The sequence below is a fragment of the Carassius auratus genome, unplaced genomic scaffold, assembly GCF_003368295.1.
Source record: "Carassius auratus strain Wakin unplaced genomic scaffold, ASM336829v1 scaf_tig00215836, whole genome shotgun sequence".
In the NCBI taxonomy this organism is placed as follows: Eukaryota; Metazoa; Chordata; class Actinopteri; order Cypriniformes; family Cyprinidae; genus Carassius; species Carassius auratus.
In genome coordinates this window covers 13707-28161 of record NW_020528265.1, presented here as the reverse complement: position 1 = coordinate 28161, position 14455 = coordinate 13707, and the positions used below count along the sequence as shown (strand labels likewise).

The 14455-nt window shown below is 38.0% G+C and overlaps 1 protein-coding gene across 1 annotated transcript in view; it reads left to right on the top strand.

Moving 5' to 3' along the window:
• The window catches only part of LOC113095999 (plexin-A2-like), a 67408-nt gene that overhangs the window by 44776 nt on the left and 8177 nt on the right, over nucleotides 1-14455 (top strand). Inside the window, exons 7-11 of the mRNA XM_026261374.1 lie at nucleotides 3125-3239; nucleotides 4107-4307; nucleotides 5622-5718; nucleotides 6091-6290; nucleotides 12593-12744. Coding sequence (XP_026117159.1) covers nucleotides 3125-3239; nucleotides 4107-4307; nucleotides 5622-5718; nucleotides 6091-6290; nucleotides 12593-12744 — 765 coding nt within the window. The remainder of the gene's footprint in view (nucleotides 1-3124; nucleotides 3240-4106; nucleotides 4308-5621; nucleotides 5719-6090; nucleotides 6291-12592; nucleotides 12745-14455) is intronic.

Here is a 14455-nt window from a genome sequence, read left to right as displayed (position 1 = left end):
TTAAGTGAAAATTTAAGGAATTATAGGAAAAATCTTGCATTGGCATTTGAACAAAACACTAGATGCAAGTTTGCTAAAACTTTGCTTAAATAGCTATTTGGCTCCTACATTTTCTAATAGACTATAAAGTCTGTTACATCAGCCGGATGGGAATGTTTTTCAAGTTGTTTAATTCCAAATTCTAATTAGGATTAATATTCATTTTTATCAAAGATTTTCAGGATAAACTTTTATATTCTTGGAATAGCATTCACTCAATTGGAATTCTTTTTCTGATGAATCATGAGACGTATGATGTGTCATACCATATGGGGGCGCGTTGCTGTGATATTTGTCTTTATGATGAATTCATCCCACAAACGCAACCCTGCTGATATTTCTCTCACTTCCTGTGTCGTAGAGTATCAGCGTTGTGTCACAGCACTCAGCCAGCTCACTCCGCACGCTGTGAATGTTTCAAAAGTGTTACACAACACGGAAAAACTGAATATTTCGGGCCCACGGGCGTTTGATAATATTCGAAGAGTTTATCAAGGCTGCACCAGAGTTTGAACTCTCTAAATCGTTTTTTGCAGGACGCCAGTGTCACGTCCCTCCCAGGCTGCACTTTTCTGTGACTGGCGAGGGCCTCGTGGCTATAAAAAGCATCCATTATGGCAAATGCCGGCTGATTGCTTGACATTTCTCAAGTGTCGAGGCTGAGATGTCTGAATTGCTGAATCTAAGTGTGCAGTGGGTTTGGCGCTCCGGCTGGAGGCATTGCTGTCTGTCACAGTTCGATTCCACTTCATCTGCTGTGATGGCAGATCAGAGAGGAGCGAGTTTGACTGCATCTCGACTCTCCAGGAGGCCCGCTGATAAACAACCGCTTGTTTCTGAGCAAGCTTTGTGTCTTTGTTTTTCATGTCGCGCCTCCAAACTCCCCTCATGTGCGTGTTTATGTGTGTTTTAGCGTATATTCGTAACCACATCTCATAAGCGTACCTTCTGCTGAGAACAGATGCTGCTCAGTGCAGGAGATCACAGAGCCCTCCAGTAGCTGGAAGCTTTCTAAAAGGCTCAGGAAGAGGTAGCTTCCGAGGGCACTGATTGGCTGGTGTCGAAAGACTCGCCCCCTCCCCGTTCCCGTGGCTTCCTCGCTCTCTCACGGCCGTGTCACCCGAGCATCTGACAGATTTGGAACTAATCAAACAAACTCTCTGTATCCAATCCCTTTGAACACGCACTCCTCACATGTGAAAGACCTCACACCGATCTCCGTTGGCCCTTTGTACCAGTGCCACCGGGGATTATGGGTAGTCTGATGCAGAATGGCCCCTCCTTGTGTGTTCAACCTGGCTCCGTTTTTGGCACGGTCTTCCTCCCACACTCCCTTTCACTTCAAATGCTGTAAAATGCTCTAATTTATCTTGAGTTCCCAATATAGTGATTAAGTACACCGTGGTATATCGCGTGATTTATATAAGAATCTCACCTGTCCAATCAGGTTGGCCCATCTGAACCCAGTGGCCCAATGGCAAGCCGGCTCCGATGAATATTTTAGCATAAATCCTGCATAATTTAGCCATCAAGCAGAAAACACAAACTCTTGGATGCCAAAGTGCTGTAGAGGTTTACATCTCCAAGATTCCTCAACATCAAATTTATGTTCTTCTGCAAATAGAACAAAGCCAGCTCGCTCTATCTTGGCTTTACTTCTCAACTGGAGGGACCGATGTAAGTGTTTTATTGGAACTTGTTGGTATTATGGATTCTAGACGTGCTCTTTCTCATAAGCTGTGCTCATCTGCATATAAATGATGAAAAGAAAGCTTTCTGCTGCAGGCACACACAGATACATGCAAACACACATGCTCATAATGTATGGCCGTGTTCTCTCGTGGATTGCCCGCTGCATATTGAAATACTGATTATAAACCTAAATAGAGATGGTGCACAAGAAGTGAAGCGACACAGGGATCACAACCCTGGTTTATAAAAATGTTGGCCTTAAATGAAACACTTAACCTCATGTTCCTGCCATGAGAAGGTGCTCGTAATTAATGTAAGGTGAATCGTTAAATCACAACCCAAAAAAATTCCCTTAAGATGACTGTTAGCACCTTGACATGAGTCTGAAATACCATTTTAATGATCCATGTTTAATTAAAAACTAACTTGATTGTTCTATACCAAAATGGGGTTTCAGTTTTGGTGTGAAACCCCATTTTAGAGTATTTTATACTGTCTTGGTTTTTCTGTCAGTCATACGTTCTGTAAGATAATTCAAAGTGTTTTTGGTGCACACTTTTATAAATGTATATATTAATCTTCAACAGTTGTCTCAGATATTAAACTTTTTCCAATATTCAGAATAATATAAATATAGCATTATACTTGCAGGATGTAAATATTACAATTATTATATAATACTATACTTTTTTGTAAATATATATTTTAATTTTATTTTATTTTTGGTAACTCTTTATTTTAAGGTGTCCTTGTTACACGTTAAATGTACTTACTATTATAATAGCAATAAATTATGCATAATTACATGCAAGTAACTCTAAACCAAATTCTAATCCTAACCCTAAACAAATAGTAAGTGCATGTAGTTGATTAATATTAATATCAGTACTTAAATGTATAAATACACTGTAACAAGGACACTTTAAAATAAAGTGTAACCATATTTTTTATTTAACCGTTTATTTAACCGCAGACGATATAGACCTAATGCAAATCATATGTCACGGCATGACTATGTCTTATGAAAGTCTGTATGTCTCAATCCTAGATTGATAATTGTACGTCTGAGTTCTAACCTTTGCAGAGCCGCAGTACAGTTGTATGAGGGTTTCAGTGGCCCAGTGCTATCCAATGGCAGATGCAAATTTCCGCAGCACACTTTTAATTTATTCAGCATTAAGCCGCAAAGGTCAAGGACACAGCAGGGCTGGTCTCAAAGGCACAACCTGCTCCCCATTGCTAATCTAAAACCCAGAGCTACGTTTTATGCTGACTACTTTCACAGTACCCTCAAAAAAAGGCTTTGGATCATAAATCAGCGACTTCATGTGAGTGGTAGTAATACTTTATTCTATCTCTCTCCCGCACGCTCACACTCTTTCCATCTGTTTAGGTGTCTTTCCTGTGTGACCAGTTCCTTCCGCTGCCACTGGTGCAAGTACAGAAACCTCTGCACCCACGACCCCTCCAGCTGCTCTTTCCAGGAGGGACGCGTCAATGCCTCAGAGGTACACCCACAAACACACACTGTGTGCTGAGGTTTGAGTCTCTCAGCAGCAAATCTACAGGATCACAAACCTCTGGGGTAGAGCTTCCAATAATAGCTGCTGAAAAGTGTGTGTGAAGTCGACGGTCACCTCGCTAGAGAGCGCGCGTGTGTGTGTGTGTGCATTTGCAGGTGTTCAGCTGATCAATGTGCTACATTACACCCTGTCAGGTGGTAAACACACTTGCTCACCCTCTCACAGCGAGCAATTAGCAGTCGATATCCGGAATATTCTCCCCCACAGCACACACAGACTTCCCAGTTATTCACACACAGGCATATGCACAAAATAAACACACACACTTACACAGGCAAAAAATACTTACGATACACCATCACTCATGGTGTGTGTGTGTGTGTGTGTGTGTGTGTGCATGTTCATTTACATTTTCATGTATTCAGGCTTGCATGTGTATAAGTGTATGTTTGTGTGTTTTTAACCTAATACTTTAGGAAGAAAATTGCTGTCCTAGAAGTAAGCTAAATATATACAGTGTGTATATATATATAGGGAGAGAGAGAGAGAGAGAGAGAGTTGTTTCATGTTTCTGGTCTTACTTAGGGATGCCTCTTACAGGCTGACCTACTAGCATATATCAGACACAGCTTTTAAAGGGTAACACTTCAACGTGCTTTTAAAGAGCACCTAAGGTTTCGTTGTGTGCTTATGTGAGCATGGGGAGCATGTGTGAAGCTGAAGTGTGTGCATTTCATTATACACGGTATGTTTCTGTAAGGCTCTATAAAATCAGATTTCATGCTCTCTACTCGGATGGTTTAGGATTTTTATGCGTGTGCATGTGTTTGTTTTCACCTCTCACTCCTTTAGGACTGTCCTCAACTGGTCCGCTCTGAGGAGATCCTGATCCCGGCAGGGGAGGTGAAGCCCATCACACTGAAAGCCCGGAACCTTCCGCAACCTCAGTCGGGTCAGCGCGGTTACGAGTGTGTGTTACACATACAAGGAGTCAGTCACAGAGTCACGGCGCTCAGATTCAACAGCTCCAGTGTGCAGTGCCAGAACAGCTCGGTATGTGTTTGGGTTTGCATGGCAAAGATCATAATGAAATCTCAAGTTTTTTTTTCTCTTAGACATCCATAAGATTTTATTGAAAACACACTGATATCATTAAAGATATCATATTTGCCAAGACAATAAAGCTGCAGTCGGTAACTTTTGACACTCTAGCGGTTAATAAACAGAACTGCTTGCGTCTTGCGGAAGAACATCGTAGCCGGAACTACTTCTCTCTGTTTATGTCTATGAAGAATCACAAAGGTACTGGGTTACTCCGCCGCGGTATCCCCGAAGCAATCTAAAATAGTCCGAATATAAACACTTATTATAGGTGCACCCTTGTGATTCAGGACAAGCTAAAAACACGGTTTGGAAAATGGATTCATGGTGTACTCGCTTATTATATACATTTAACTCTTGAACACAAAAAAAAGTTACGGACCGCAGCTCTGATTGGTTGTTTCTTACCGGGAGCGGATGAATTTCTGCAAATGGCAATAGGACCACTGGGAGGAGCCAGAGGAGCTTGATTTTTTCCTGGATTATCTATCTCATATTCTACTCTCAGGATATAATGACAGGTTTCACAAATACATTTTTACAAAAGTTACCTACTTCAGCTTTAAGACATTGGATTCTATCTAAACCTAAACAATCTGCACTCCGCTATTTACATTATTTTAAAACACTCTACTCTTACTGTACAGCAGCAGTTGCCTCATTTGTTTCTCCTAAGGAAAAACAAAGTGGATACTTACAGTGCATTAAATGTCTCGACTGCAATCTAAGCTGTAAAAGAGAGCAATTGATGCCTCAATTTGATTTTAACCCAGTTTTTAGCTAATTAAACACTAGTTACCTGTTTGTGATGTTATATTGCACAGAATTGTGAAATGAGGAAAGCCAAGATATATTTTGCATTTCTACCTCCACGTTTCACTCTCTTTCAGTCATTATTTTCCAAACTAACACACACACACACACACACAATGTAAGTAGAGATGAAGGCAATTAGAGCTCAGTGTCCAAGCTGTAGAAAATAGGAGTGTTGAAAGTCTCAGCCTGATGATGCAAGTCTGGGGTAACTCAATAAGAGCACTAATACAGTCAAACTACCTCTCTTTCGCTCTCTTTTTCTCTCTCATGTTATTTGCTTGTGTACTTTGCCGTTTATTCGTTCACTTTTTGGCTGCATGTTGAAATCAATAATTGACACAGGCAGAGACTAAATCCAATAAAAAAACATTCATAAACTTTGCATTATCTCAGCATTTGCACTGTCAGGAAAATGTCGCAAGCTCTTTCCATCTCTCCGTCTCTCTGCAGTATCTGTATGAAGGGATGAGGATCAGTGAGCTGCCGGTGGATTTCTCAGTGGTGTGGAATGGAAACTTCATCATTGACAATCCTGAGAACATCAAAGGTAATAATGTGGTTTTAAACCAAAATAATGTGTTAACTCTATAACCTGTCTAATCCTCCCAGAATCATTCTGCGTATATACAATTTGAGGTGATTGATTGGACTTATTATTACTCATTTCATGTTTTTATTAAAAAAAAAGAAAAAGTCTGAAGCTACTTTTCTCATGCTCAGCAAAACCTCTGAAGCATCACGGTTATGCTGAGCTTCATGATTTCATCAGCCTTCATTCGTTTATGATCAATAGCTCTACTAAACTGTCAGATAGGTCGACCGAAGTCAGAAAACTTTATAAAAACTTTTACACCAAATAAAATCCTTATTGCAGCATTGATGTAAGAACACTTTACTAATTTCCACATGTATCCCACAGTGCACCTGTATAAGTGTGGTGCTCAGAGGGACAGCTGTGGCGTGTGTTTGAAGGCAGAGAGGAAGTTCCAGTGTGGTTGGTGCAGTATGGAGGGCCGCTGTACCCTACGCCAGCACTGTCCCATGTCCAACCCCTACACCAGCCGCTGGCTTCACCTCGCCAGCACAAACGTCAAGTGCACCAACCCTCGCATCACTGAGGTGGGTCACTGGTTCTATACAGGACTCGTTCTGTTCTCCTGTGGTACTTGTTTTCATTTAGGCGGAAGTATCTCTAAAAAAGATCACAGTCCGCTGGCCATTTTCCAAAAATATTTGAATGCTGAATGCCACAACTGGCCAATCAGAGTGAAGCCTTCCAGGGATATGTATAATTATATGCATGCGTGTCTATGTGTATAAATTTGGACCCCCTCTCCCTAACCTTACCCCTATCCCACCTCAATAGCAGCAAAAGTGTTTTACAATACAATTTGAACACAATAAGTACATTGTACTTATTTTTTTATGTAAGTACATAGTAGTTAAGGCCACATAATATAAAGTGGGACCAATTTAAGTATTTGTATTTATACAAAAACAAATTACATTGCATACATTTTTCTTAAAGATATCATTTACACAGTGCTTTATTTTGACCCCAAATTGTTTAATGCATACTTATAAACTTTTTATACATTTCATTTAAAAATGCTTTTCCGAAAGTATACAATACAAATATGTATTCAACATCATTCATAACTCCGACAAATGAACACACACATACACAAGAGTTGTGTGGAAAAGTCTCCATCAGCTCATATTTCTGCTCTGTAATCTGACTGAGCTCTTTATTGACTCTGAGAGAAAGGTGAGCTATGTGTATCGCGAGTAATGTATGTCTCTCTCTCAGCTTCTCTGCCACTCTCATCGTCAATCATACTCATTCTAGCTGCCAATATCTCATGTTTTCTTGTAATTAACACAATGTTGGAACGTTGGTGGCATACTGGGAGAGGTGTGTGTGTGTGTGTATGCTGGGAGACTGAGGGAAGACATGGTGTTTAATTAGTTTAGGTAACGCACCAGTGCTCTGTGTTTAAACTACCTGATTCATGGAATTCATTGATTCATGTGGCTGTTTGCAGTCTGCATATCACAAGCTGTTGCCCCATGTGCACTCCAACCAATTAAAAAGTTAGGGTTATGACTTCCTGTTGTCTGTTTTCATTTAGGATGAATGGGTAAATTAAGGTTATGAACAGCTTCTGTTTTTTGTTGACAGAGAGAGTGTTAAAATAGCATTATTGGTGTATTGAAACATAAACATTCTGTTCTTTGTGTGTGTGTGTGTGTGTGTGTATTTGAGTTTAATGCACAGTTTTACATATACCTTTAACTGAGGGCTTTTATTTAATTAATGCTAACTTTGTAATTTATTTTGATTAAATATCACTGTTTTGTGTTGTATTTTATTTTTTAAGTTTTTTTTTTTTTTTTAATACTCAAAATGTCTTTATATGTCTAAAACTACTCGATTTTGTTTACTAAAGCTGAAGTTAAGAAATTAGCTAAGTGTAAATGCTAAATGTTTAATCATCCCTCTGTCATAAAAATGCAAAATTAATATATACTAGTACTACAGTTACAGTATATGGCTCTCTACATTAATATTGATTATTTGAATGGCTTTGCAATGCAAGTATCATAACAAAGTATGTGAAGACATTAATATGCTACTATGTGTATGCTCTTATAGGCCAGTCTTAAAACACATCACTCAATTTTATGAAATATGTAGTATTTATATAATATATAGTGTCTCTGATTAAAGGTTGAAGACCCAAAGCCTTTTTACACCCACCAATGAAAATTGAGCCCTGCATTTCATGTTTCAGACACATGCAATTGCCAAGACCACATTACAAAGCAGTGGAGCAGTTCCTTCAAAGCAAATTAGTATGAATATTTTGAATTCATCCATTTTTAATCTGTTCTCTCCAAGTTATTCATTTCCATTTTCTCTTCTCTCAGTCTGACTAACGCACATAAATGTAAAAATGTCCTTTAGAGCAGTCGTTTCCACGATGGTCTTTTGTTCTTATTTAGTTATGTTATTTTCTGTGTATTTTTGTTTGAATATAGACATTCGTAAGCTGATTTGTGCAAATACATAGACATTAGCGAGATCTGCCTACAAGAAAATGACAGTCATGAATGATTAACGCTTCTATTAAGCAGCACTCTATCCCTCCTCTAAAGACTTATTAATATTAATGAGGCTTAAGTCCTCAGTGAAAGCCATGGGTTCGGCATCAAATGAATGTGGAGGAAAGGCAGGCACTTGAAGCTGGTCTTGACGTGGCTCTTTGCTTTAGATGCTCTCTGAGCCTCTCCTTATTAGCTAAGTCACGGAAAAGGATGTGCTTCACAGAACTGATCTCGGATCAGCCATGAAGAACTTTTTCAACTTTTATATCAGTGTTGATGTTTTGAGTAATTGACTATTACTGATTATTTATTTTTGTAAATACAGCATGTACAATTACATATACAATATATATTATAGATTAGACTATATAACTCTTTATATATTTACTATTTTTCATTATTTATTTTTGGGGGGGGATTGGGTTGGGGTCGGCAAATGTCATGGGCCACTTAAAAATGCAGTTGCAACCAGCCATGAGTTTGTTTCAAAACATGGACCAAAGCTTCAGGAAATGTGGCCTATACACACACACACACACACACACAGGTACACACCCCCCAACACACTGAGAGAGACCGACCACGATGAAAATTGTCATGAATAAATGATATTGAGCCTGATAGAGCCTTCTCTCCCATCAGAGCTACAACGCTTGTCTAGTACGACACAGCCTTTCCACAAAGTCACATGTCTATTTACAGAAGAGCATTCACCTCGACTCACTCAACCACAAACTCCAATTTTAAACCGGATGTACCACTTTCAAATCCCTCGTTCCTTTCTTTCCTTGCTTAAACACTCGCTTGCTTGGCTGAAGTTCAAAACCAAAGCCCTCTTTTCTTTTTTCCCCTCTTTTCAGGCTTTATCGCAGCCAACCATGGGGACATTTAAGAGCAAATGAAGTGTTTAGTGTGCAGTTTATGCAGCAAGAAACAAGTCATAAGCTGAGTTTTATCAAGCCCATAAATTGCATCTCGGTGTGAATTTGGGACGTGCTTGAATCAGCTAAAAAGACTCCAATCCTGGTAACAAATCACACCTTCCGTCCTCGTGCAGCACACTTTCATTACAGCTTCCTAATTATACGCAGCAATTGAGTGCATAAAAACCCTCAGAGGACAAGAAATACATTCCCATTTAGACTTAAACATGCTGGTGTTAAGCATTAGGTTTTCTGCATTCCATAACGAAAGAACTACATTAAGAGTTTTTACCTGCAAGAGGACATGATTTTGCCAAGTAAGACATGTTCCTGGATCAGCATCTTTTGTTGATACTGAATCAACATTAAAGTCCAAAAATATAGACTAAACCCAATCCCTACCCCTAAACCTAAGCCTACCAATAATTAATTCCTAAAATCAGTGTGAATGAACCCTAACCCTAACCCTAATCGTAAGCCTAAAAAAGATATTACCTGAAAAAGTTATCCCTCAGTTCTGATTGGTTAATTGGAAGGTTGTTCCAGGATCAACAAGGATGTTGATCCAGGAACATATTGTACTTGGCAAAATCACGGTCACTGGGTAAGGAGCATCCGGGCAGGGCTACTGCTTTAAAATAGCCTGCATTAAGAATGAAGAGACGTCCTGCATGTCCCTGAGCCACTCTTAAGACATGACACTGGCCCATGGCTGGGAGTGTGTCTGTGTGCATGTGTCCGTATAACTCAAAGCCAAACAACCCGTGAGAACTCTGAAGATCTTCTCAAAAAGCTCACATTATCATTCCACTGTCGGGATCCAGACAGTCACTTTTGTAATGATGGTGAAATTGCAGTTGGGCACAAATTGTAGCTCTGGAGCCAGTAGCTGTGTGGCGGAGGAGGCCGTCTGCTGGGTCAAACAAGGCAGCGCTTTCACCTCTGAGTGGGCGGACGAGACTTTGAAGTATTGAGTCAGTGAGAGAGATATTTATGCTCTATGAATAAAGCCCATTTGATGTCTGTAATGGCTAGTCAGAACAGCACCAGGCTCATGGTGAAGTTGGAATCTGATGCCTAGACTATTATCACATGAACTGATGAGATTTAATCTACAGATGAAAGCACTGCCGCCAGTGGATACACCACCATGCTTTCTTTTATTTACTTGATTGTTTTATTATTTAGAGCATAAATAATAAGGATACTTCTGTATGGATACATCTATGTAATCTGTAAAGAAGATGTGAATATGTTTGGAGTTGAATAGTAGTACTGCTTTTTGTGATATAAATGATATACTGCATACTAGTTTTAAATGTTAATACTATGCAGTATGTATAAATGTTTCAAATACATAACCTCACAATGTAGATGATGTCCTATTTATGATTTGTACAAATTGTATATTATATTATCATTTTGTTATCATGTTATTATCATTTTATTATATTTATAATATTTGTAATAATAATTTGTATATATAATAAATATATATAGAAAGATGTCCTTTATTATTTTATTTTTTATGTATTAAAAAAGGCATTTCAAGAAGAAGAAAAGGCCAAATGTGCAGTATGCAACAGAAGTAATATAAATTGGATTTAATTTTTTCATGCATACTTATTTGACCAAATTGTTGAAATCTTAGTAAATGATTTTGCTCTACTATGAAATTATGAATTTGTAAAATGTATATTTATATGTTTTTTTTTTAAGTAGTATGCAGCATACAGTACACATGCATAAAACAACTATACTATAGGTTTACTATACATTGCATACATATATGACTTTTATTTTAGTTAGTCATTCTGATCATACCCACATTGTGTTCTGGCCTCAGGTCTGTATTATTTCAGCAGTTTATTTAGTTTTCTGTTGTTAGTTTGTTTTAGATATAGTCAGTCTGATGCTGACTCGTACCGATATGGATATATTTAGCATTCCATTCTTCCTTTATTGTTCTAGTCCTGTTCCCAAGAAGCAATAAAAGATTCATATACTTCCATCCTAAGGTTCACTAGTGACACACTTAGTTTACATCCAAACCGATTAATGTCCACTAAACTCTCACCGATACGCTCCTCCCGTTGAGCAATGGCACTTCCCGCAACACACTGCTCTAGATCAGTAAACAGGCACACTTAGAAGATGCTCTTACTTTAATCATGTTGGTTTTACGTCCACATGACTGCACACAAATGGTTTATTGATTGTATGTAGTGGCTGTGCTGTGCATGTGGCCTTCTATCCATCTCTCTCTCTCTCTGCCTCTCTCTCAGTGATATTTGGATCTGGAGAGGGTCCAGGGCTGAGCTTCTCTTGGGCTTTAACAGCACAGAAGGCTTTTTGGCACCCAGAGCCAAGGTCACGCTGAGTGGCCATATTGTATTTTATGAGAGGGTGGGCTGCTTCGAGGGCTAAAATGGCCTGGTGTTAGATTTATTGCCTGTGGCAACAGCATGCAAATTCTGCATCTGAATTTCAATGTACTATGCAACTTTAATAGGATAGGAAGTTGCCACAATGAGTTTCACTGATATCTAATTTGGTGCTATTAAAGTGAAGCACAATACAAGAGACAATTATCTTTAAAAGGCTTCCTTTTAAAAGGTCCATTTGGAGACCTTTAACTAGGTAAGGCTTATGCGTGTTAAATTTCTTAATTATGTCTCTGTGTTATGCAAATATATGTTTGCGTCTTTCCTGATGTTTGTGTGTTAAAACATGTTGTGTTCAATCTTTAAAGGGATAGTTTACACAAAAATTAAACTTCTGCCATCATTTACTCCACCTCATGTTATATGTACACGAGCATTCAAAACAGAAAGTATGAAAATGTATACTTTTGTTTACCACAGATGCATTAAACTGATTAAAAGTGACAGTACATACATTTATAATACAGCAAAATATTTTTAATTCGTTTTTTAATACCAGTTCTGAAAACTAGATTGCTTTGCTATTACAGAATTATTATTATTATTATTTTGGTTACATTTTAAGGTGTCCTTGTTAAAGTGTAAGTATACATTTAAGTACTGTGTGATATTAATTAACTACATGTGCAAAATGTATGGGTAGGGTTAGGATTAGGGTTTGGTTTAGAGTTACTTGCATGTAATTATGCATAATTCATTGTTATTATAATAGTAAGTACATGTAACGTGTAACAAGGACACCTTAAAATAAAGTGATACCATTATTTTAAATTTATGTTTCACAGTATTGCTATTTTCTTAAAAAAAAAATCAACCCCAAACTTGCGAATGGTGGAAATATATCTTTACTCTATTGCAAAATATTCAAGTTTTTCCAAAACAATGACCGATTAAATGATTCACTAAATGAATCAATTACTGAATGTCTCTTCCTCTCTTGTTTCAGGTGACCCCAGTGGCCGGACCACCAGAAGGGGGCACCAGAGTGACCATCCGTGGTGTGAACCTAGGCTTGTCCTTCTCAGACATGGTCAACAACGTGCAGATAGCAGGAGTCCAGTGCACCCCACAGGAGAACGGCTACATTATTGCTGAACAGTGAGTGACTGTAGAGATGTAGAACTCTGATGAATTCATGCTGTGCAAGTGTGTCTGAGATTAGAATGGAAAAAACTGGTTTACTTTATCTTTAATCTTTCTCAAAATAGCAAGAGCTGGAAAAGATAATGTCCTACAATACGCATACTGAGAAGCTGTTTCAATGGAAAAAAAAAAACACCTCAGGTTTTCATCTAGTTCACTTTAAAGCACAGCAGGATTGAGTCCATTAAACACACACAGGATCCAATGAACACGACTTTGATGTCACAAGCGTAAAGCGACCAATCAGGGCTAAGTATGAAAGGCAGGGTTGGTCATGGCCTTCTCCTTTATGCTCTATTGAGTCCGTCTTATCTGACAGAAACATCTTAACAATGACAGGGGAACATTTCTATTTGAAGGGCTGGTTGTCAGCAGTGACCAGGGCTCTTGTGAAGCAGAAACAAACCCAATTTAGAGTCCAGTCAGAGCTAGGATGGTCTCTGTCTGCATTAGGTCTCATTTTTCAGCATATGTTTGTGTTTATCCCTGTGATTGTGTCATAACCCTGCCTGTAAATATCCTTAAGCCAGGATTTCATCATTAATATTAAACCTCCTGGGGCAAATATTGAGTTTGAGGAGCTAAAACGTGATGATTTGTAGTAGTAGTTTCTGCTAGGACATGCAGAAAAATGGCTGCACTCAGCTTTTTTGTCTTAATTGTTTTTTGACCAGCCATTAAAAAACGAAATTGGGTTAAAAGGTTAAATGTGTCATTTCCAGTGTTGGGGAAAGTGACTTTTAAAAATAATGCATTACAATATTGTGTTACACCCTAAAAAAGTTACTAATTACTTTGTAAGGAATGTGTTACGTGGAAAGGAATATGTTGTTACTTTTTGTGTTGCTGTTTAAATCTGGGCAGGACTTGCTTGTTTGTTTTTAATATATAAAAAAAAGTTATTCTTTTATAAATGTAAAAGCCCTTTTCACAACAGACTGAAGGAAATGTAAATTCACATCTGTACAGTAGAGGACCTCTCTGCACTTACTCCCATTTCTGTCAACATTGCAACACAAGAGCTGTCAGTCAAGACATGGGAAACAAAGTAACTGGTGTTACTTATTTGAAAAAGTAACTCAGATAGTTCCTTCTAAATTAAAAAGTAATGTGGTACTTTATTACTTAAAAAAAGGAATCTGATTATGTAACTCGCATTACTTATAATGTGTTACCCCTAACACTGGTAATTTCTGCTCACTAGCATTACAGAACTGCAAAAATAATGTAAAAATAATGTTTTCAAACAGGTTTCCTTTAAACACCCCACTTCATCTTTGATTCGCCAGACAAACAGCCCCAAACTTACATCATTGGTTGAACTGTTGCTGTGTCAAGCTTGTCAGAATTCTTAAACAAAGATGTTTTGAAATCTCCACAGTGTTTAGGCTTTGAAGAATTCAGCCTACAGGTTTAGTTATAGTTGTCTCTGCATATTAAACTGTATATAAAAAAAGTATATTAACATCAAAATAATTTCATCTTTAAATTACCCAGTATGTATTTAGTGTTCTTTATTCTTCATACAAAATTAAACCTACAATTAAAATAGTTTGCATTAATATTTTGAATTGGTTTCTATTTCTGGTTTTAATTTTAGTTAAAGTTTTAGTAATTTGTTGTTTTTATTTTTTAATGCTTTATAAAATTAATTGAAACTATATGA